This window comes from Globicephala melas, chromosome 5 (genome assembly GCF_963455315.2).
Source record: "Globicephala melas chromosome 5, mGloMel1.2, whole genome shotgun sequence".
NCBI classification, from domain to species: Eukaryota; Metazoa; Chordata; class Mammalia; order Artiodactyla; family Delphinidae; genus Globicephala; species Globicephala melas.
In genome coordinates this window covers 70,626,559-70,649,855 of record NC_083318.1, presented here as the reverse complement: position 1 = coordinate 70,649,855, position 23,297 = coordinate 70,626,559, and the positions used below count along the sequence as shown (strand labels likewise).

The 23,297-nt window shown below is 37.4% G+C and overlaps 1 protein-coding gene across 7 annotated transcripts in view; it reads left to right on the top strand.

Moving 5' to 3' along the window:
- The first annotated feature begins 4,944 nt into the window (after positions 1-4,944).
- NFXL1 (nuclear transcription factor, X-box binding like 1) overlaps positions 4,945-23,297 on the top strand; it is a 52,870-nt gene continuing 34,517 nt past the window's right edge. For 2 of the 7 annotated variants that reach the window (XR_009563999.1, XM_060299308.1), the window contains exons 1-10: positions 4,955-5,616; positions 8,253-8,429; positions 12,267-12,376; positions 14,400-14,533; positions 16,534-16,712; positions 16,942-17,103; positions 17,206-17,306; positions 17,875-17,989; positions 19,638-19,762; positions 20,394-20,516. Coding sequence is in view for 6 of the 7 variants with exons in the window: in XM_060299308.1 (XP_060155291.1) it covers positions 5,124-5,616; positions 8,253-8,429; positions 12,267-12,376; positions 14,400-14,533; positions 16,534-16,712; positions 16,942-17,103; positions 17,206-17,306; positions 17,875-17,989; positions 19,638-19,762; positions 20,394-20,516 (1,719 nt within the window). In the remaining variant the exon portion in view is untranslated. Of the gene's footprint in view, positions 5,617-8,252; positions 8,430-12,266; positions 12,377-14,399; positions 14,534-16,533; positions 16,713-16,941; positions 17,104-17,205; positions 17,307-17,874; positions 17,990-19,637; positions 19,763-20,393; positions 20,517-23,297 lie in introns of all 7 variants that reach the window. The other 5 variants (XM_060299305.1, XM_060299306.1, XM_030880462.2 and 2 more) reach the window with 5 other exon arrangements.

The window sequence follows — 23,297 nt, the reverse complement described above, 5'->3', positions numbered from 1 at the left end:
GTATATATGTGCCACATCTTCTTTATCCATTCTTCTGCTGATGGACACTTAGGTGGCTTCCATCTCCAGGCTATTGTATATAGAGCTGCAATGAACATTTTGGTACATGACTCTTTTTTAATTTTGGTTTTCTCAGGGTATATGCCCAGTAGTGGGATTGCTGGGTCATATGGTAGTTCTATTTGTAGTTTTTTAAGGAACCTCCATACTGTTCTCCATAGTGGCTGAACCAATTCACATTCCCACCAGCAGTGTAAGAGTGTTCCCTTTTCTCCACACCCTCTCCAGCATTTATTGTTTGTAGATTTTTTGATGATGGCCATTCTGACTGGTGTGAGATGATATCTCATTGTAGTTTTGATTTGCATTTATCTAATGATTAATGATGTTGAGCATTCTTTCATGTGTTTGTTGGCAGTCTGTATATCTTCTTTGGAGAAATGTCTGTTTAGGTCTTCTGCCCATTTTTGGATTGGGTTGTTTGTTTTTTTGTTATTGAGCTGCATGAGCTGCTTGTAAACTCTGGAGATTAATCCTTTGTCAGTTGCTTCATTTGCAAATATTTTCTCTCATTCTGAGGGTTGTCTTTTGGTCTTGTTCATGGTTTCCTTTGCTGTGCAAAAGCTTTGAAGTTTCATTAGGTCACTTTTGTTTATTTTTGTTTTTATTTCCATTACTCTAGAAGGTGGGTCAGAAAGGATCTTGCTGTGATTTATGTTATAGAGTGTTCTGCCTATGTTTTCCTCTGAGAGTTTGATAGTTTCTGGCCTTACATTTAGGTCTTTAATCCATTTTGAGCTTATTTTTGTGTATGGTGTTAGGGAGTGATCTAATCTCATACTTTCACATGTATCTGTCCAGTTTTCCCAGCACCACTTATTGAAGAGGCTGTCCTTTCTCCACTGTACATTCCTGCCACCTTTATCAAAGATAAGGTGTCCATATGTGCGTGGGTTTATCTCTGGGCTTTCTATCCTGTTCCATTGATCTATCTTTCTGTTTTTGTGCCAGTACCATACTGTCTTGATTACTGTAGCTTTGTAGTATAGTCTGAAGTCAGGGAGCCTGATTCCTCCAGCTCCTTTTTTCGTTCTCAAGATTGCTTTGGCTATTCGGGGTCTTTTGTGTTTCCATACAAATTGCAAAATTTTTTGTTCTAGTTCTGTGAAAAATGCCAGTGGTAGTTTGATAGGGATTGCATTGAATCTATAGATTGCTTTGGGTAGTAGAGTCATTTTCACAATGTTGATTCTTCCAATCCAAGAACATGGTATATCTCTCCATCTATTTGTATCATCTTTAATTTCATAATTCTTTTAAAAAATTGATGTGGGGCTTCCCTGGTGGCACAGTGGTTGACAGTCTGCCTGCCAATGCAGGGGACACGGGTTTGTGCCCCGGTCCAGGAAGATCCCACATGCCACAGAGCAGCTGGGCCCGTGAGCCATGGCCACTTGAGCCTGTGCGTCCGGAGCCTGTGCTCCGCAACGGGAGAGGCCACGACAGTGAGAGGCCCACGTACCGCAAAAAAAAAAAAAAAAAAAAAAAAAAAATTGATGTGTATCATTCATACAGTAAATTGCACAAATCATAAATGTATAATTTTTTGAGTTTTTACATGTGTACACATAAGTGAAACTACTACCTAGATCAAGATAGAATTTTTCCACCACTCAGGAGGATACCTTATTGCTCTTCCCAGTTAAAATCCTCCCACCCCTACAAGAAATAGGCACTAATCTGGCTTCTGTTACTTGTTCAGGAACTTCATGAAATTGGATTCACAAGTAGGTATAATAAGTCCCCTACATATGAACAACTTCCATCCTGAAAGCACGTTCAAAGTCCAATTTATTCGTAAGCCCAGCAAAGTTAACCTAGGTACCCAACTAACACAGTCCGCTATACAGTACTGTACTGCAATAGGTTTATAATACTTTTCACACAAATAATACATTAAAAAAATACAAAAAATAAAACATTTTAAATCTTACAGTACAGTACCTTGAAAAGTACAGTAGTGCAGTACAACAGCTGGCATACAGGGGGTGACATCGAGTGAACAGGTAAGAAGAGTTACTGACTGGAGGAGGGAGAGGAGGTGGGAGATGGTAGGGCTGAAGGATCATCAGCAATAAGAGACGGAGGGCGAGCTGCAATTTCACTCACGCCTGACGTTGATGGCACAGGTGATGGTCCCTTGCTGGATTCATTCTATCTACCCTCTTGAAAAAATGATCCAGTGATGTCTGGGTAGTAGCTCTTTTTTTCTCTTCATAGATGACACGGGATTGCATTCTGAAGGGTTGCTGCAACCTTCGTGTACCGTTCTATGTTCTTCTCCTGTGCCTCAAAAACTAAGTGCCTCCTCAAATAAAGAAAATCCCCTTGCCATTTCCTGCGTTGTGAATCTCTTTGGTTCTTCAGTTACTTCTTCTTCTTCTTGTCTCTCTTCGTCCTTTCTCTGGGCCTCCAATTCCTGGCGCTTCTTAGCAGTACAAGCTACATCATCACTGCTTTTACTCTTGCTTCTGGACATTCTGGGCTTGAAATAAAGATACTGTACCACTGTACTCTATACAGTACTGTATAGTAAAGTACACAAAAGCACAACCACTTGTAAACAATGCACACATGTGACAGTGTACACCAGACACGTGAACTAACTTATGTGATCGGACATGCGAACAGACGTTTGCATCTTTGAAAGCTCGCAACTTGAAGGTTCGTAAGTAGGGGACCTACTGTACTCTGTTGCATCTGGCCTCTTTTGTTCAACATGATATCTTTTGAGATTCACCCATCTTGCTACACGTATATATATTTTTTTGGCATAGCATTCCATTATATGCATATACCACAATTAATTTTTAAATTCTCCTGTTGATAGACATGAGGGTTATTCCTAGTTTTTGGCTATTATGACTAAAGCTGCTATAAACATGAGTTTTTGTGGAGCTATGCACTCATGTCTTTCAGTATATATTCAGAAGTGTAACTGCTTGGTCCCATGCTTTAGTAGTAAGTCCTGTTTAGCTTTAATAGATACTGCTGAACATTTTTCGAAAGTGTTTGAACCAATTTCCACTCCCAACAGTAAGTATGAGAGTTCCAGTTGCCAACAGTTAGCCAGTCTTTTGTTTTTAGCTATTCTTGAGGGTAGTATTTTTAAGAATTAAGATTAATTAGAACTATACAATTATATTTCTCAATGTTTATAATCTTAACGATATATTTATCAGCTTCATATATTTTTCATGTTCCCTTTTGATAAACAGAAAGAACTCTTGTTTTCCTCAAATGTTATCTGAAGTTTCAAAGTAAAAATTACAGCAATGGTAGCTTTTGAAATGTATTCTCAATTTACATATGCTTCCACATTATGATATATATCAGCTCTCCACTACTAAACTTTACTATAATACTATAATAAATGTTTGCTCATTCAGAGAGCACATAACATTCTTTTTGATGCCACAGTAATTATTATGATTATCAATTATCATTGTATAATATGGCAGGGGAAAAACTGATTATGTGAGTCTTTTTGCCTGATTAGGTCCTCTAAAAGTAACTGGAATTTCTAGGTAAACATTAAATACCTTCTCACAGTAATAATACAGTATGGCGTTTTTAAGAGCATAGTCCAAGATTCACACAGCTCAGTTGCAATCCTGGCTCTGCTAGGATGCTGAATAAGAAAGTTTTCTGTGTCTCTGTTTCCTAATTTAAAAAATGGAATCGGTAATAATACCTGGCTATAACAAGGGCAACTTACTTAACCTGTCTGTGCTTCAGTGTTCTCAGCTGTAAAATGGGGATTATTGTGAGTACCACATTGTTAATATACATATATATGTAAAACGCTTTGAATAATGCCTGGAACTTAATAAATGCTATATAAATATTAGGTACTTATTATTATTATTATTATTTTTGCGGTACGCGGGCCTCTCGCTGTTGTGGCCTCTCCCGTTGCGGAGCACAGGCTCCAGACGCGCAGGCTCAGCGGCCATGGCTCACGGGCCCAGCCGCTCCGTGGCATGTGGGATCTTCCCGGACCGGGGCACGAACCCATGTCCCCAGCATCGGCAGGCAGACTCTCAACCACTGCGCCACCAGGGAAGCCCGGTACTTATTATTAATGTAGAGGAATTAATTAGGTTGAAGGCTTGTAAAGGACCGTGTAGTCCCAAACAGCAATCAGTGTATTTCTCAATCCCAGATACAGCCCCGAATTTTTGAAATTTCTCCCACTCCCTCCTCTTTCTTTATTTCTTATTGAAAACAGCGAAGTCAGAAGAATCAGGACCAGACCTGGCTCCTTCCTACTCTCCTTAATAAAGGCTACTTTAGAGAGCTGTCGTGACGGTAAAAATCGGCCTGCTTCAGGAAAAGTATATTGTTAACTATAAAGGACTATGATAATAATGCCGTTAGATTTATCCTCTACATTGCTTTTACAATTCAGAAGTGCACTTTCTCCACTCCAGCCACTTTTCCGCAACACGCCCTCAGCTTTCCCTCCCTCTTCCCCAACACCGAAGCGTCTTCTTTATAAGTGCCTCCTCCCTTCTGTGAGAAGTTTCCTACCACCAGAAAGCCCGAAGGCGAGGCTAAAGATGGCGGGCAGTCAATTACGACCCCTGAGATAGCCTCCCGATACCGAGCTGGGTTTAGGGTAGTCGCACGGAAAAAGCGGCATCCTCTGGGTTTTGAACACCTCCGCCCCACCTTGCGCCCTCTCTGTGTGCCCACCCTGTCCGAGCTCCAAAGCACGCCGGGAATTGTAGTTTCCGAAGGCCCGCTTCAGTTAGCGCATGCGTTCCGAGGCCTTTCCCCCCCGCCCCCCTCCCCCCACACACACAGACACGGTTCCGGATGAGGAAGCGGCTAGTGATGCCACGCGTTCTGCGAGCGGTGGGCGGGGGCTTCTGGGAACTGTAGTCGTTGAAAGCGGGCGCCGTCAGTAAGGGGACGTAGCTTTCTTTCCTCTGGGTTCGCTACTGCAGTTGGTTCCCGGCGGCAGCCGCTGGGTCAGTCTGCAGTTCTCCCGTAACGGCGCTCCAACTGAGTCCGAGGAGGCGCTTTCCTCCTCCCAGGTTCTCCTTCTTCGGCGCTGGATGCCCCTTGACTCGCGGTCCATTTCTCTGCCTAGTCCTCTTCCTCTTCGATACATCTCCAAAGCCCGGGCTCAGCGGGGACTCGCCCTCTGGGAGAGACAGGGCCGCGACCTTTTCAAACCCGGTCCCCACCCCGCGGAGGCCGTCCTCATTCCGCCTCTCACACCGGCTTCCCCCGCTGTCCTTTTTCCCCGCCTTGGTACCACCGCGCTCACGCTCCTTCCACTCTTTTTTTTTTCCTCTACAGGGATGGAAGCTTCCTGGCGCCAGGTGGCCAGTGGCCGAGGCCGAGCCCGAGGACGGGCCACTGCGGTCCCCTCCCCAGGAAATGGAGTCCATCTTCGCGGCGCCGGAGGAGGGCGAGAGAAGGGGTCGGTGGGCGCTGCTGGCCTTGGCCCCATTCCCGGTGGAGCTGCAACCCCTGCGGCTGCAGGTAGCTCAGCCCGGCGCAGCCCCGCGGGATCTGAAGCGCCGCAGACTTCCGTGGCCAGTGGTGAGAATGGCTCCCGTCCTCGGGCTCACCTGGATGCCTACCTACTAAGGCACTTGCTAGTCAGAACTGCCTTCGCATCCATTTCTTTCCTTCTCCTTCGGGAGTTTATTATTGGTCTCACTTCTCAAACCTTTCAGGCAGCTACTCATTCTAGGCCGATTCCCATCACACCTCTTTCATCATCACTGTAATTGATATTAATCAGTGTTACTTCTCCGTCCAATGTTCTTCCCTTCACTCTTTTTTGCCTACTGAATCCCCCCAGTTGCAGACAGTGGCCTGGGGGGCTGATTTAGCCTATAGTTTGGTTTGGTTAACACAATGCATTAAATCTGAATTGGTTGCCAGCAGTTTTTTGGTTTTTCTTTTTAAAATCTCATAAAAATCTGGTTAACAACTTTTCTTGTAAGATAAGGTATTGTGGCATTGGTACTTTTGTGCGTGGCAACAGTCGGCTGGGCTGAGGCGCAGAAATCTTATTTAGATTGGGTTTAGGCTTTCCACTTGACATTGTGTTTCCTACTTCTGGGGCCAGTTGTCATTTTCCATTTTTATTTGATTGCCTTAGTTTAGTAACTTTAATTATCTATGTTCTGTAAACACTTGAGCTTGTGGTACTTTTTTCAACTGCGGTTCCTAGTTACAAATTTCATGTCCTTTCTGGGATGTATCTGGTGTGGCCTTCTCCAGCTTTCAATAATCCTTCATCCAAGGCAGTGTTTTAGTGGAGCCTGGGAGCACACACGCAATTCTAAGTTGTCCATACTAATGAAAGAATTCAGGGGGCTAAGAGAATAATCCCTAAAATCATTTTATTGTTGTATTTAGAATGTATTTTTCAAAATATATTTTTTGCGGGGAGGAGCAAATTGAGCTCCTGAATGTCTCCTAAGCTAATTTTAAAGATAAGTGGTATTCTCTTGGTTACTGAGTTTATGATAGTGGTGGTGGTGAGGTGTGCGAGAGGGAGAACTGTGAACAGTTTTGGTAAGCTTTCTTGGATTTTGTGGATAGTAGAAAACCAAGCATCCTTTAACTGGATAATTGAGATTTGACCGTAAGAAATAATATATGGTAAGGTTGCTTTGTCAGCTTTCTTTGAGATGATCTTATGTAGGTCCATTGATCAGGTTATGAATGTTTTTATTATATCTGTCTAATTCAGCCTTTTAAAAAATGTCTTTTAAGTGCTCATTTCTCATAATGACATTTATCATCTTATTGTACATAACGTTTTGAGTCATATATCTTATAGCAATTACGTTTCTCCTAGTACTCAAAGATTCCGATGTGGGCACTGTACATTTTCCTCCAGTTTTACTTGAAACACTGAGTAGTCCCCAGCCAAGCTGGCTGCAGTAAGAGAAGGAAAACATTTCATGAGGAAAATAAAAGATAAAACATCATTAAGTACAAATACACCACCTAAAATAAGAAAGTTTGTATTTTTAGTGGCTCATCAGTTTCAAGCGTAAAGTGGCACTAATTATGGGCACTAATGAATTAAGATCAGTTTAGTATGTTGTGACTCCTTTCTTGAACTATGGTTGCTGTCCAGAAGAGTTTATTAACACTTAATGCTTGCAGAGAATTTTCATGGTCCTTGCTCTTGAGGAGTTTGAAGTCTCATTGGGAAAGTGCTGTGAAGTAATTTAATTCTTTTTGTGTTATTAAGCAAGTAACAAGAAGTACAGACAGGGCTTCCCTGGTGGCGCGGTGGTTGGGCGTTCTTCTGCCGATGCAGGGGATACGGGTTCGTGCCCCGGTCCGGGAAGATCCCACATGCCGCGGAGCGGCTAGGCCCGTGAGCCATGGCCGCTGAGCCTGCGCGTCCGGAGCCTGTGCTCTGCAACGGGAGAGGCCACAACAGTGAGAGGCCCGCATACCGCAAAAAAAAAAAAACAAAAAAAAAACAGGTACAGACAGTGCTAAACAGAATAGCAGAAGAACTAATCCAAAACTTACTTAACATTTCTTTTTGGAATGAAGTTGTTGTAAGAGACATATTTTCCATGTTAGCAATATTTTGTATGGGATTAATGTTAAATAAGTATGATTTGTGACCACATCTTAATAAAGACACAAAGTCCTTGAGCTTTCTAAGAAGCAGATTGTAAACATAGTGGGTAGACAGTGAATACTGTTTGTGCAAGGTCTTTGGTGGGCCAAGACAGGCTGGGTTATAGTGTGCAAGAGGATGGTTTGAGAAAGCGCCTGACTCTGCTGATTCTGATGTGCTCCCAGTGGGTATGCTTCCCTTGTTTTAAAAATCACTGTGTACCATTCAGTTTTTAAACATCTCACTTCAATTTTGTTAATATCCTGTTTTGAGGTTGATCACCAGTTTTTTGATACTTTATCATAGCTTTATAATTTTAAAAATTGATTTGTTAGTCATTCGAGAACAATTAGTTGGCATTTAGCGGAATATTTAACAAAAGTGTAAGTTTGTATTGTGGTATTCTCTTTACTCGTGTTACAAGAAATTTGAAAATACTTTTTTCATGGATGATAGTGAAATAGAATGCGCCAAAGATGACTTTTAAATCTGTATTTTAATAATGTATTGGTATATCATGCCTTGCTTTTTGAGAGATTGTTTTGCAGAAATGAAACTCATTTTTTTTTCTTTTAAGCAGAGCTGATGTCTCAAAAGAAATTTGAGGAAATCAAGAAGGCTAATCAAGCTGCAGCCAAAAAACTTGTTGAAGAACACCTTAACTCTTCATCTGAGGAAGAAGGAGATGAGGATTTTGAAGGAAAAAGAGGAAAAATAGTTGCTAATACGTTTATAACTTACACTACTCAGACAGGTACTGTATGAGCTTTTCAATTTTGACATTTTTACATCAATGAAAATACATTCCTGACTTTTTCTGACACCTTTACTCTATGTGGAATAGGTTTTGCATCTTAAGAATGAGCATTTTTGTGTTGTAGAGTTGAATTTTTGTACCTTTTACTATTTGAGTTATACGTTGTATAACGCTAATCTTTCTATAAAGCAAATAGGATGGCAATGTCTCTTACAGCCTTAGAAGTTCTCTTTTGTGTTTAATTGGCATTTCATTAGAATGCTGGGAGGGGGATGCCAAAGGTCCCTGTGCAATGAGTGGGGTCAGGTTGTTCCTAATGATGATTTGATTGCACTTGAGGACTTTGAATACTCCTTTAAATCTATTCTTCATTATTCTCTTTGTCATCATGTTAAATGTATCTTGAAGTCAATTTCATTTCTTGACTTAATTCCTTTATTTTATATCTTACAACTTCTGATTTTTATATGTAAAAAAAATCTAAGTCTCCTCAGGTCTGAAGTGTTTAATCACATTATATGTTGTATATATCCGGGTTACTCTCAAAGCCACATTTGTTTGTGAGAGAGACGGCCAAAGTGATGTCACTGTGAAGATTTGGGACTAAGTGTAGAAGTAGATTATTTTAAATGTAAGTCTCTTACACATTCCACATTTTATGCTTACAGTCATTATTGGAAACATTCTTGCATGCATTATCCGTATTAGTTGCCTGAGTATATTGACGGCATCATGAACATAGGTACACATCATCAAAAAGCTTTCCAAGGAATTTACCATATCTGCCAAGGAATTAAGATTAGGAAGCTTGACTAAGAAGTCTGGTTGAGCCACGTAAAAATTGATAAAGAGGAACCTTAAGGTTAGGAGGTTTCTTGCTTTTAGAGAACTTCATAGAAAGTAACCTCAAGTATCCTGCTTCAAGAAGACCTCACTGAAACCACTCTAGATACAGATTTTATTTTTAAATAGGAAATTCAGTGATATAACTCAGTATTTCTGTCTAGTGTTTAGAAAACTTTTATCATTTGTAAGTTTTATTAATTTTTTAAAAAATTTATTTATTTATTATTGGCTGTGTTGGGTCTCTGTTGCTGCGTGCGGGCTTTCTCTGGTTGCAGTGAGCAGGGGCTACTCTTTGTTGCGGTGCACGGGCTTCTCATTGTGGTGGCTTCTCTTGTTGCAGAGCACGGGCTCTAGGCATAAGGGCTTCAGTAATTGTGGCACGCGGACTTCAGTAGTTGTGGCTCGCGGGCTCTAGAGCGCAGGCTCAGTAGTTGTGGCACATGGGCTTAGTTGCTCTGCGGCATGTGGGATCTTCATGGACCAGGGCTCGAACCCTTGTCCCCTGCATTGGCAAGCAGATTCTTAACCAGTGCACCACCAGGGAAGTCCCACTTTTATTAATTTTTAACATGGCTTTCATCTTAAAGTGTTAAGGCAATTTTTCTTATACGGTATTATGTCAAATCCATAAATATTTTGATTTTCGTTCCTTTGTGTTCTGTACTTTGCCTCTACCAAAGTAAGGAAATCTGATCACTTAACTTTAGAATGATAAATGCCAGGGTCATGAGATGGTTCCCATCTCATATTAGTGAATTGAATACCAAAACTTTACCAGAGAAGTTCGTTCTTTCTGTCTGAGCACAGCCTTTATACTTTTGTGATATCTCAGATTTCAAACTTGAATGGTCAGCTTCCTGATGGGTATCGCTGTCTTGCTGGCCTATGGAAACACAAACATATGTTGAAAGATAACTTATTTCTTCTCTTGTTCCCTTTATCTCTATTAATACTATAATTTTCCCAGTCACCTACCTAAGCCAGAAATCTGGGAGCAGGGTTGGCATATACACGCATGAGTGTGTTTTATTCGCTACTACTCCTTCCCTCTGCCCGTCAGACAGCTCGTCTAACACAGCACTCTTTCCTTCTGAACATCGACTTTTCAAAGCAACACAATCTAATTGTCACCGAGTCCTGCTGAGTTTTACTTCCTCAATTTCTTAAATTCATCCCACCACTCCCCACATGCTATCATCACCTTAATTCAGGCCCCTACAGCTGTTTAATATGTGGATTAAATCCACATATTAACTCTGTGAGGTAGATATTACTATTACTATTGTTACTATTTTAAAGATGAGAAAACTGGGACAGACGCATTAACTTGCTCGAGGTCATTTTTTGCTTTATCTGCTGTTAACTGCCTCTTAACTTCAGGTACTTCATGTTTCCAGTCTTGGCCTCCTTCACACTCATTTTTCTTCAGTTGCCAGAGTGATCTTTTTATGCATGACTTCAAATGCCATGCTATCTGTCGTGACATCTTGGGCAGTATACTTTATTGCTGCAGCCAAATTTTAACACATTTTTCAAAGAAATCTTACATAAATTTTATGAGTATAAGATTAGACTTTATTTTATTAAAGCGTGTTCATCTTGTTTTCATATTCTATTTTACATGTTAGCTGTTAAATTAGATGAAATTTTAAAATGTTATACATTTGTTAGAGCCAGCTGTGTCAGAAAGCAGAATAAGTACACAGAATATGATTATTAAGTCTGCCTTTAAGAATCTCTTCAAACTTCGATATTGGTTTAAAATAAAGCAATTGTCTTTAATAAGTTTATAATATTTTATAGTTGGGGAGTAATTTTATGTATATTTTGTATAATATCATAAATTATACTTGCATTTATATTATGGTAGAGCAAGTTTTTGTGAGTGTTGTGTTTACTTGGATGATCTTAGAAAGTAAAGAATTATCTAAGTGTCCTATTTATTTAATTTTTCTTTTTGGTAACTTAAATTTTGGTTTGTACCATTTTATTGCCATGGGAAGTTCTGTACTTATGATAGTTTATATTATTAGTGTACTTGGAGACTCGGTTAACCTCTATTGAACAATCTTTATTGTACTAAAGGCCTGTAGGTTTATTTCTCTTACACTAAAGTGACTCAGATTATTGTCCTTTTGTTGTTGTGTGTGCTTTTGGGTAGCTTTTCTGCCTTTCATCGTGCTGTTATTTCTTGGACCTTCCTGTGTTCAACCCTTGCTGTGGCATAGCATAGTCGTCAAGAGGGCTCACTTTGGAGTCATACTGAAGTTACTTAAGTGTTCTGTGCCTCAGTTTTCTCATCTGTAAAATGAAAGTAAAAATAGCTTATTTAATCTTACTGAAATAAGAATAGTACAGTGCCTAGCAAGTAAATGCTTAATAGTTGCTTAAAGGAAATACAGTCTAGTAATTTTTATCTAAGAAGTCATGCTTCCTTTTTTAGCAGAAATAGCATGATTTAATGAAACAAGGTTATTATACTGTATTGATCTCAGGATCTTTTCATTCAACAGATTTTTACTAAGAATTTGCTATGCGTCAGACACACACACACACACACATAGACTTTTACACACTTACACATTCATACGCATATGCTTATATTTAGGTTCAATGGCTTTGCTGAGCTTTGACTTTGCAGTTCCTTTCACTTTGCTTTTTGATATGCTTTCCCTTGTTACTTGACATCTTGCTGCTGTTGCCTGTGACTCTGCCCCCACCAGATTTGTTAAGGACTGTAACAGCAAGTATACTCTGAGAGAAGGTCAAGGTAACTGTTTTTGAATCAAGTACATAAGATGTAATGCATGGACTTTGTGACCTCTTGGCAGTTCACTGGTTGCTTTTTTCTTAAACTTCTCATTTTTTCAGCTATATTTTGAGCAATTGGTATTACTAGACAGTTCTCACATAATGTGGTGCTGTTAGTGAGTTTGTGTTATTTTCAGATGTTGCTTAACCTGAAGTTTTCAATTTTTAAATTTCAAGATGGAGATGTTCGTGAGTTAGAGCGAACAAAACAGTATGTAAATGAAGCTTTTCAAGCAGGGGCTATGACATGCTTAATTTGTATTGCTTCAGTGAAGAGAAACCAAGCAGTAAGTTTTTCTCCTTATCTAAATTATTGTTATCTCCCCCAAATATCTTATTTTGCATTTATAATTTGTAACCATTTATTATTCTTTTTGCTTATTTTTGTTTAAGAATACTTCATTTGAGAATTCTCTTTATGAATTGATACTCAATTTTTGGGAATCTTTAATTAAAAGAAAAATAGCTCTAAATGAGCAATCAATATTTTTAGCACTATTAAAATAAATGAAGCAAATATTTTCAGTGTCAATGCATATGTCAATTTGATAAAGCATTTTTAGTATCAGTACTTTAGAGATTCCCATAAATACTGAAATATTAAGTAAACTATATTTCATTACTTTCAGCAGGTTTAAAATAACATAGATATGCTCCCTGCCTTCAAGGAAGTAAAACCTAGCAATGACAATTAGAGTTTATTAGTGAGCTTCTCTTGTGTGGAAAGTGGCTAGGGTTAATGGGGAGAGATGGATTCAGAGAAAACTCATGTACGTAGAGACGCTATGGCCTAACGGTGAAGTTATGTATATATACATTTAAAGGGCATTAATAAAGCAATTAAGGGGATGTGATGACTGAATATGATAGACTCACCATTTAGACCTCAGCTTAATCCACTGCTATTATAGCAGCATTGCCTAGAGAAAGAAAGACAGGTCAGATGTGAAATGGATTGGTCGTGTAGAGTGAATCAGAAATTTAAAATATATCGGGTAGGATAGTGTAGCAGACGCAGGTGCCTTTGGTGCCCTGAGTCACATCTGGTTGTCTTACTCTGATTTCAGCTGCAGTGGAGGAATAGGCTCTCTGCATGCGGATGCAGTTTCACTGTAAACACTTGCTATGTGTGTGAATTTTTTTTTTTCCAACCTCAGTGCTTTCTTCTTGAGAACTGACTCAGCCAGGAAATGGGTGTAGTGCAGAGCAGAGTTAATGTCCGTTGGGGCAGCATTCCACCATAGGGAGCTGGGGGATGACTGCCCTAGCCTCCTGTTTGTTAGTGGTTGGGGCTGGGGGTGTCCTAGGCATGTTTTACGTGGTTTTTCAGAGCATCCCTAGCAGGACTGAACTTTGGCCCTTAGTGATAGTCAGCTCAGCAATATACAGTTTATTGGTATTTCCTCTTCCCTATCTTGGCCTTTTACTTATGCATCCCAGTTCTTTTCTTAGGCACTGCTTTGGGGGGAACTCAATCTAAGAAGTTGGCTTTTTTTCAGTGCTCCTGCCGGCTTATGCAATATATTCCATGTCTGATTTTATTGAACAACTGCAAAATGTTATGATGAAAAGTGAACTGATTTTTGTCAGTTATAGCAAAGTATTGGCTGGTTAAAAAAATTAATTTCTGTTATTCCTTAAGCTGTTAAATTTCGTATATGTGTGTTTGTTGTGTGTGTGTGTGTGTGTATATATACACACACTGAAGTTTTTTGCTCACCTAATTTTTAGAATTTAGCATTAAGTGCTAGACTAATAGGTTTTATATAACTGTAGGGCAACATAGAGATTGTATGTACATATTTGTGTTTAAGGATTTTTTTGTGGTGTTATTTATAATTGGAAAAATCTTAAATTTCCAACAACCTGAACTTGGTTAAATTATGGTAGACAAATCAACATGATATCTACTGTACAGCTATAAATATCATATTGTATGAACCTACTTGATAAGGGTAAATGCTTATACTGTGTTAAAAGAAAAGGCTATAAAGTTATATATCAGTACAGTATGACCTCATTTTTTAGAAATATGAAATATATACAAAAAAATTGGAGACTGCAGAACGTTAGCAGTAGTTGTTTCTAGCTGAATGAATCAGCATGATTAATACTATTTTTCTTTAAAGTGTTCTACATGTACATTAGTTTTTATAAAGAACATTTCTTCTGTTATGCCGGAAGGAAAGTTTTTTCCTTAATCCTTATGTAGCTCTTAAATAGTTTAGTGTGGTGCTTATTTTAAAGTATTGTGGAATTATCAAAGAAAAATCATTGCATACTTGTTAATTTCTGATACCTTTGTCTTAGGTTTGGAGTTGTTCAGGATGTTTCTGTATATTTCACATGCCCTGTATCCAGAAGTGGGCTAAAGACAGCCAGTTTCTGGTATCTTCTCCTTTGACGGATGATGATTTTGGAAAGAGAGATTATCCCTGGCCTTGGTAACTTTTTCTAATTTAGTTGGAATGTTTAGTTGTAAAATAAATGAAAATTGTAGCTCCTCAGTTGCTTTATTGGCAGTTTCAGTATCCGTGCTTGGCCTTCAATTAGTCATTTGGTTTGTGAAGATATGAGACCTGCTAATGGCTCCCCCCGCCACCCCAGTTTATATAACTACTAGTTCCTTTTGCTAACTAATAAATAATTCAGACTCTGTTTTTCCCCTGCAAAACGACTCCTTAGTAATCCTTTTTAAAGAACTTTCATTTCTTTAGAAATAGAATCCATCAAAATTCTGGTACTTCTCTCTGGAGCTCCTTTTAGTATGTATTGGTATCACATTGTACAAGACTGTCCTCTAACATTTTGATCAATGACTTCTGATTTTATCCTCAAAATCTCTCAAAACTGCAGGTGTAAATCAATAGCCTCACATTCCTTCAGGACCACTATAATTTGCCTTCTCTGTTTCTTCATACAGAAAACAACACACTTAAGTAAATTGGTATCACTTTAAAGTCACGGTCTGTAGCCTTAGCTGGGTTGTAAGTCACTTTCCTTCCTTCCAGCTTGAATTAATGATCCAAACTTTTACCATAATTTAGAAGATTTGCTAGGTAAAAAGAGTTAAATATTTTAAAATGCAGAAACGTCTTTTTATAAAGAAAACATCAAAAATTTCTCTATTCTTCTCTTTCATGTGACTCTCTTCTCAAGTTTCAATTTTCCAAAGACAGAAAGCCAGACTAGTGACGGAATTTTCTTTTACTATAAGTTACTACTAAAACATAACATTTTTCTCTAATAATCTATATTAAACTTTTACATATACAAAATTACTTTTCCACTCCCACCTCCCATTTTCTTTAGCCCCTTCAATTTCTTTTCCTCTCTCAGTATGAATAATGTCTAAAATTTGTCTGAGCATTTACTCTGTATATTAACAAACATGGAAGGATCTTAATTAGCTCCCCACAGGAAACTTGGAATATGCTTCATATTATATTATTAAGAAACAAGAAGAGAATTTTAATTAATTCCAATTAATTTCATCTATTTAAAAAGATAACCATGGATAGGCAGAGTTTCCCAAACTGTGTTTTCATTTTTTCTCTCTTCCTTTCTTTTTAATTTTAATGAAAACAAATAAATAAACAAAAAACTACAGGTGTATATTATCCAATCTTATTAAATTTTCTATATTTATTATGTTAGTTTGGCTTCTAGGACTAAAACTGCTTTATTTTAATCTTGATAGGTAAAAATCTGCTTTAGCAGAGAATGTGCAACAGTATTTCAACTTTTCTTTGACCTAGGTGCATTTGAAATATATATATATTTGTATTAGATGTTGAGAAATACGAAATTCTTTGTTTATTTTCACACATTTTTCCCCGTAATTCTAGATTTTAAGTCATGTTTCTTGCTGCTGTATTACCTACCTATAACCGATGTCTCTCTTCTTCTTGCTATTACTAATACATTTTGCTTATTTGTAGACCACCCAACCAAACTTTTAAAACATTGAACTTTATAAAATTGGAATGAATATCTCAAGAATAAAGTTCAGGTTGTTAGTAGAAAGCTAATGTTGCTTTCTTTTGTAGCTGTATTTTAGATATGTGTTGTTTAATATGGTAGCAACTATCCACACGTGGTTATTTAAATTCTTAAAAATTATGAAATAGAAAATTGTTTCTTCCTCAGTTGTACGCAATAGCCACATTTCAAGTGCTCACTAGCCATGTGTGGCTAATGGCCACTGTGTTAGACGTGACAGGTATAGAACACTTCCATCATCTCAGGAAATTATTGGACAGAGCTCTTCTAGATGGTTGAAATTGATTTTAGTAAAATCTTGTTTCTTACTAATATAAAGATGGAGCAGAGGTTACATTAACATAAAACTGATTGTGTATACTCTGTTATTAAGTATATTTATATTTCTGCCTCATGTCACTTTTATAATTGAAATTAACTTCAGCAATTTCATTCTTCATAGTCCAAAATGTAGGTTTGAATACAAACGATCTGACACACCTAGTAGGTACTACTGCTATTGTGGCAAAGTGGAAGATCCACCTTTAGATCCGTGGCTTGTGCCTCATTCATGCGGCCAAGTATGTGAGAGAGATTTTAAACCTCCTTGTGGCCATAAGTGTTTACTCCTCTGCCATCCAGGTGAGTTATATATTATATTTCTAATTGTGGGTGGTTATTTCTTCTCATGTTGAAGTAAAAAAAATTGTGAGAGTTGAACTCAGAACTTAAGTTTACATAAGAAAATATTGGAAGGGATTGCCTTTTAAAGTATCAGTATGGAAAGCTTTAGAAATTACTGATAGGTGTAGGAACTGAAAATTTTTACTTTTGACTTCTGATTTTTTTTCCCCCTTTCATTGGATTCTAGGTCCATGCCCTCCTTGTCCTAAGATGGTCACAACTACTTGTTATTGTAAGAAAGCAAAACCTATCCCTCGTCGGTGCAGTGCTAAGGAATGGTCCTGTCACCTGCCATGTGGACGGAAATTGCTTTGTGGACAACATAAATGTGAAAATCCTTGTCATGCAGGTAAAAGGTCATACCTTTTAGGTGTTCCGGCCTTAAGCAGAAGTCAAAGCAGTCTGTGTTGCTTTTATAATATTCCATGCTAATTTATCATTTTGATTTTAGGAAGTTGCCCACCCTGTCCAAGAGTTAGTAGGCAAAAGTGTGTCTGTGGCAAACAAGCAGCTGAAAGAAGTTGTGCAAGTCCACTGTGGCACTGTGATCAAGTAAGTGTATATGCATTTTGAGGAGTGGGTGTTAAAGTATACAGAAGCATAAACAATTAGAAATGCTAATGAGGTTTAGTTGGATAAAAGGAGAGGAAGAATAGCAACTCAGATGCATTATATTCATGTTTTAGGCAACTTTTTCAATTTAATATCATTTTAATTTTTTTTCAAATTAACAGCTATTTGTTGAATTTTGGATTTAGTACGTATGTACTTTCCTCTTTTCCCTCTTCTTGAGTTAATCCAATTGGAAGTAGTATTGATTCTGTAGATTGTCTTAGAATTGGCATGGTTTTAGTACCATTTGGAAATCTTTGGTGGATGACCATGTGAAACTGCATGTTCTTTTTCCTTTATTACATTTTAAAAATATACTCCCTGGCGCATAAGAAATGTGTATGTATATGCTTATGCATATATACATGTGATACCTATGTAAGATATAAAGCATAATAATTTGAGGAATCTAAAGAAGTTGCTTATTTGTGACTGAGAAACGATTATGTCATGTACAAAGTCTTTTGTTAACTTTTAAGTCGTTAGTGCTTATTGCATTTTATTTTAGGTATGTGGGAAAACACTGCCATGTGGTAATCATACGTGTGAGCAAGTTTGCCATGTAGGTGCTTGTGGAGAATGTCCTCGATCTGGGAAAAGGTTCTGTCCCTGTCAGAAGTCAAGTAAGACTTTTTAAAAAACCTTTAATGGGATTATAATTATTTATCATGCTAATTAGAGTACTTTCCTAATTAAATTAGATTTCTCTGGGAGCTCATAATGTAGTTTCAATAATAATACAAATTTGATATTAGATTTCTGTACATTTGGATGAGAGGACAATATAGCATAGTGGATTAAGAACTCAGATTTTGGGCCCAAACTTCCTGAGCCTCTGAAATGGGGGGCTTGTCAATCTCAGACCAACCGCTTTTCAGTCCATCAAAGCACATTGAAGGTGTACCTTTGGTTTCCATCTGTACCCCCTCCCAACTCCCCAGTTCTTTCAACCAGTGAGGAAAAGTCATTTGGGGAAGTAAATGTCAATAAGCTGCTCTGCATGCTGATAAAGAAAGAAACAAACAAACAGACAAGAAAACCCAGAAAAAAACTGTGAAGTAGAGTGAAAATAATAGGCTGTTTTTCGAGATTCATTATTTTCGATTATCCAGGGGTCACCATTCTGAATAGTGTGCGGACACATGTAAATCTGTTTAAATAAGATTATGATGAATGTAAGTGTTCCAAGATATGTTCCTTTTAGTTCCTCTCCCCTTCTCCCTTTCTTTTTTTCCATCCATGAATAAATCTCTGCTAAAATTTGAAAAAAAAATTTCAAATTTTTTTGAAATTTGTATGTGGGTTCAAATCTCACCTTCATGAACTGCAGTTTTCTCAAGTTAAATGGGGACAGTAATAGTACCTTCTTTATAAGATAATTGTGAGAATTAAATGATAAAATGCACGTAAAGTATTTAGTATAGTGGCCAGCACATAAAGGAAACCTAATAATTATAAGCTATTGTTATTGTTGGGTATTAGATTATAGGTGAATTTAGTTTGGGCTACTTTGAGATAAAGGCATAGAAGGGTTACAGTTCGAGTTCACTTTCTTGACTCAGCACCAGTACCAGCACACATATTTATAAGATTATTGCAAACACTTGTTATAATATGTTTATGTTAAAGGTCAGTTTCATAGTTTTTAAGTCTAGATCTATTTTTTTCCTCCATCCTATGAGGTTGTTTAGAGCAAATTTTTTTTATTGTTCTATATATTGTAGAATTCTTCATAGTAGTTTACAAGGGCTTACTCATTTCTTTAGAAAAGTATTTCTGAAGTAGTTAGCTCATAAAAATATGCTTCTTGGGGCTTCCCTGGTGGCACGGTGGTTGAGAGTCTGCCTGCTGATGCAGGGGACACGGGTTCGTGCCCCGGGCCGGGAGGATCCCGCATGCTGCCGAGAGGCTGGGCCCGTGAGCCATGGCCGCTGAGCCTGTGCGTCCGGAGCCTGTGCTCCGCAATGGGAGAGGCCACAGCAGTGAGAGGCCCGCGTACCTCAAAGAAAGGAAAAAAAAAAAAAAAATATATATATATGCTTCTTGAGAATGGTAACTTGTCATGTATCGAATTCTTTTTAAAAGGCATAAGCTTTACAAATATAGGGGTTATTTTCTTTAAAGTTAACTTTCCAATAAATATGTAGATGCAAAAGTTCATAGTCTGAAAGACCTGTCATTTTCTAGGAATCCAGAAGTACATGGCACGTTATTAGTACTTTATAATAATGTATGTTATTTTTAATATTGATTTTTTTTGTCTGCTTCTAGAGTTTTCTTTGCCTTGTACAGAAGATGTACCAACTTGTGGAGACAGTTGTGACAAAGTACTTGAATGTGGAATCCACAGATGTTCACAGCGTTGTCACCGAGGTCCTTGTGAAACATGTAGACAAGTTAGTCATGTCCTATAATGATTACTTTTAACAGCTATCTGTCATAATATGTCAAATGGGATTGTTTTGTAATTGTTTTCATAAACATCTGTGTCATGATCTAATATTTATGATGAAGCAGGAGAGTATGCCAGCAATTAAATCTGAAATTACCTTTTTTTTGTTTTGCTTGGTAAAAGTTTGAATGTTATCATTTTTATAGACTAGTGTGGGGTTGTTTATCCTCAGAAGATATTCAAAGCAATGATGAATTAGGCCTAGGGATGATAGGGGAAAAAATGCCTAGATGTCATTCTGGTTTTCACATACTACTAGATAATCCAGTTTTCTTGTTTTCCTGAAGCTAGATGTGTAGATGTTATTGTGTAACTAGATATAAGGGATTTTAACGTGTGATGTTGTTTTACTATTTAATATCAAATTTTTACTAAATTTAATAATGGAAATTCTGTGAAGTCTTTTTGGAACAAACAAATGTCTTAGGAAATTCTCCTTTAGTTTTTTAAAAGTCTTTCATACAAAACAGTCTTAAAATTTTCTCTTTCATTTTTTAGTAATTATAGAGATTACAGTGTGAAAAAAATCATGTCAACGAAAGTCAATTTTAATAGCATTTATTTGATTCTTCCAGGAAGTGGAGAAGCATTGTCGTTGTGGAAAGCATACTAAACGAATGCCGTGTCATAAACCGTATCTTTGTGAAACTAAGTGTGTTAAGTTGCGGGACTGTCAGAAGCATCAGTGTAGGAGAAAGGTAATAAGCTTGGAAAACTGATTTTAAAATTCTCTTGGATTTTTCATCTTTGGGCCCATGATAAGTGCCATCTTGACTTGTTCCTCAAATACTTAGGCATATTCTTTGCTTTCCATATGAAATATTAATAAATATTCTACATTATTGTTTGTATTAGTGGGAAATCTTACAAGGTTTTTAAATAACAAGGGTCTCTTTTTGTCCTATGCATAATTCCTTCTACTTGGTTCTTTGGCTGTTTCTGTTCCCTGACTTTATTATTATTTTTTTTTTAAATAAATTTATTTATTTATTTATTGGCTGCATTGGGTCTTCGTTGCTGCGCATGGGCTCTCTCTAGTTGCGGCGACCGGGGACTACTCTTTGTCTCAGTGTGTGGGCTTCTCATTGCAGCAGAGCACAGGCTCTAGGCACACGGGCTGCTGTAGTTGTGGCACGCGGGCTCAGTAGTTGTGGCTCACGGGCTGTAGAGCACAGGCTCAGTAGTGTGGCACATGGGCTTAGTTGCTCCGCAGCATGTGGGATCTTCCCAGACCAGGGCTTGAACCCGTGTCGCCTGCTTTGGCAGGTGGATTCTTAACCACTGCACCACCAGGGAAGTCCCTGTTCCCTGACTTTAAAACATCATAGCAGTGTTAGTGGTAGTTTGTTTGCCATGTTAGAGGCTTAACTTCTGCTGTTCAGATCTTATTTATAGAATCTTGGTTCAGTATAAGGTCAACTGGAAAATTTTATTGAGTCTGTAGATTTGAAGTTTTTTTGAGTCCCTTTTATTATGAATTATCCCTCTATCTCTGGTAAGATACTTTGTTCTTAAATCTATTAAATATAGTGATTTCAACTTTGTTTTGCTTAGTGTTCATACAGTATATATTTTCCATTCTTTTACTTTGAACTTATTCAAATCTTTATATTTGAAGTGGATTTCTTATAGACAACAATTAGATAATTGTTTTATTTAGATAATTATTTTATTTTAAATCTTTATCGTTTAATTTGGGTGTAGATCATTTACACTTATTGTGATCTTTAATAAAATGGTTGGATTTAAGTCTGTAATTTTCTATTTTTTCATCTGTTCTTTGTTTCTTTTCCCTCTTGTGTCTTCTGTTTGAGTGTTGTCTTTCAATAATTCCATTTTACCTCCTTTATTCGATTCTTACACATTTTATACCCATGTATTTTATAAACCTCAAATATGTTGTTTTTATTTTTGCTTTAACAGGTATCTTTTAAAGAGTGTGAAAAAGTAAATAGTCTTTTATATTTATCATCAAACTCATGATTTTTGGTGCTTTTCATCCTTTTATATAGATTCAGGTTTCTATCTGATTTCATTTTCTTTTGTCTGAAGGACTTCCTTTAACATTTCTTGTAGTGCTCATCATGAATTCTTGCAACTTTTGTGAACTGTCTTTAGCCTTTGTTTGTGAAAAATATTTTTACTGTAGAATTTTAGTTTGACAATTTTTTTCCCATTCTTTAAACACGTTGCTCCACTATCTCTGTTATCTTGGTTCCTCTGTATGTAATGTATCTTTTTTCTTTGGCTATTTTTAAAGATTTTTCTCTTTATCATTAGTTTTCAGTAATTTATTTGTGATGTTCCTTTGTATAGCTTTCTTCATGTTTCTTTAGTACAACTTTTGTTGAGCTTCTTGTATGTCTTTATAGTTTTCATCATATTTGTGAAATTTTCAATCTTTATTTCTTCAAATATTTCCCCCACCCATTGCCTACTGAGACTCCAGTGACAGGTATGTCATGCTGCTTGAAGTCCCATAGGTCACTGATGCTACATTTATTATTTAGTCCTTTTAATTTTCATACTTAATGTTATCTTATATTGTTTGTCTTCAAGTTCTCTAATTTTCTTCTGCATTGTCTAATCCCATTGTTTATCCCATCCTGTGTTTCTTCGTCTCAGACAGTATTTTTTCATCTCTGAGACTTAGAGTTGTGACTTTTTCTATATCTTCCATGTCTGTCCTTTTCATGCTCATGTTCTCTTCTGTCTTCTTGAATATAAGTGAATAGGTTATACTTCAAATGCCTATTTTAATGTCCTTGTCTACCAATTCTGTCATCTATCATTTCTGGGTCTATTTTTGTTGATTGAGTTTTCTTTTCCTTTTGGGTTATTCTTTACTGCTAGGTGACTTTTGATTGGTTTCCAGACATTATAAACTTTATGCTTTGTGCTACCACTTCTCCACAAATTCTAACCACACTTGCCTCTCAACTATGAATTTTGTCTCCTTAACTTGGTAAGACCACTGGACTCTGCTTGTGATCTTTTTCCTTGTGTCCAGGTCTAAGCTTGTGCTATCATAGGACTCACCTTGTTTGTGTCTTTTCTCATAGGGGTTTCTGTCCTGTGCTGCCTAGTTGTCTAATGTCTAAAAACTGCTGTTTCAAATATTTTGTCTGATTTTCTAGTTGTTTAACGCAGGAGAGTAAATCTGGTCATTATTACTCATCATGGTGAGAAACAAACATCTAAAGGCTTATTCAAGTTGTGGACCACATAACCTCCTTTTTTCCCACTGCCACTGGGAAAGTGATAGGCACATAGTATTACTTGGTAAATATTTGCTTAATTGAATGAACTAATTTAACTTTTAATTGCTTTTCAATAACGTGTACTTTGTTTTGAGCTACTTTTATATACTGAAACTTGTTCTGAAGTAGGTTACAAACCCAAGTTTCTTTAAGAAAATTGTAGTCTGTATTTCCTTTCCAAAGTTTGTCAAGGAGTTAGAATGGCAAGATGGAACTTCA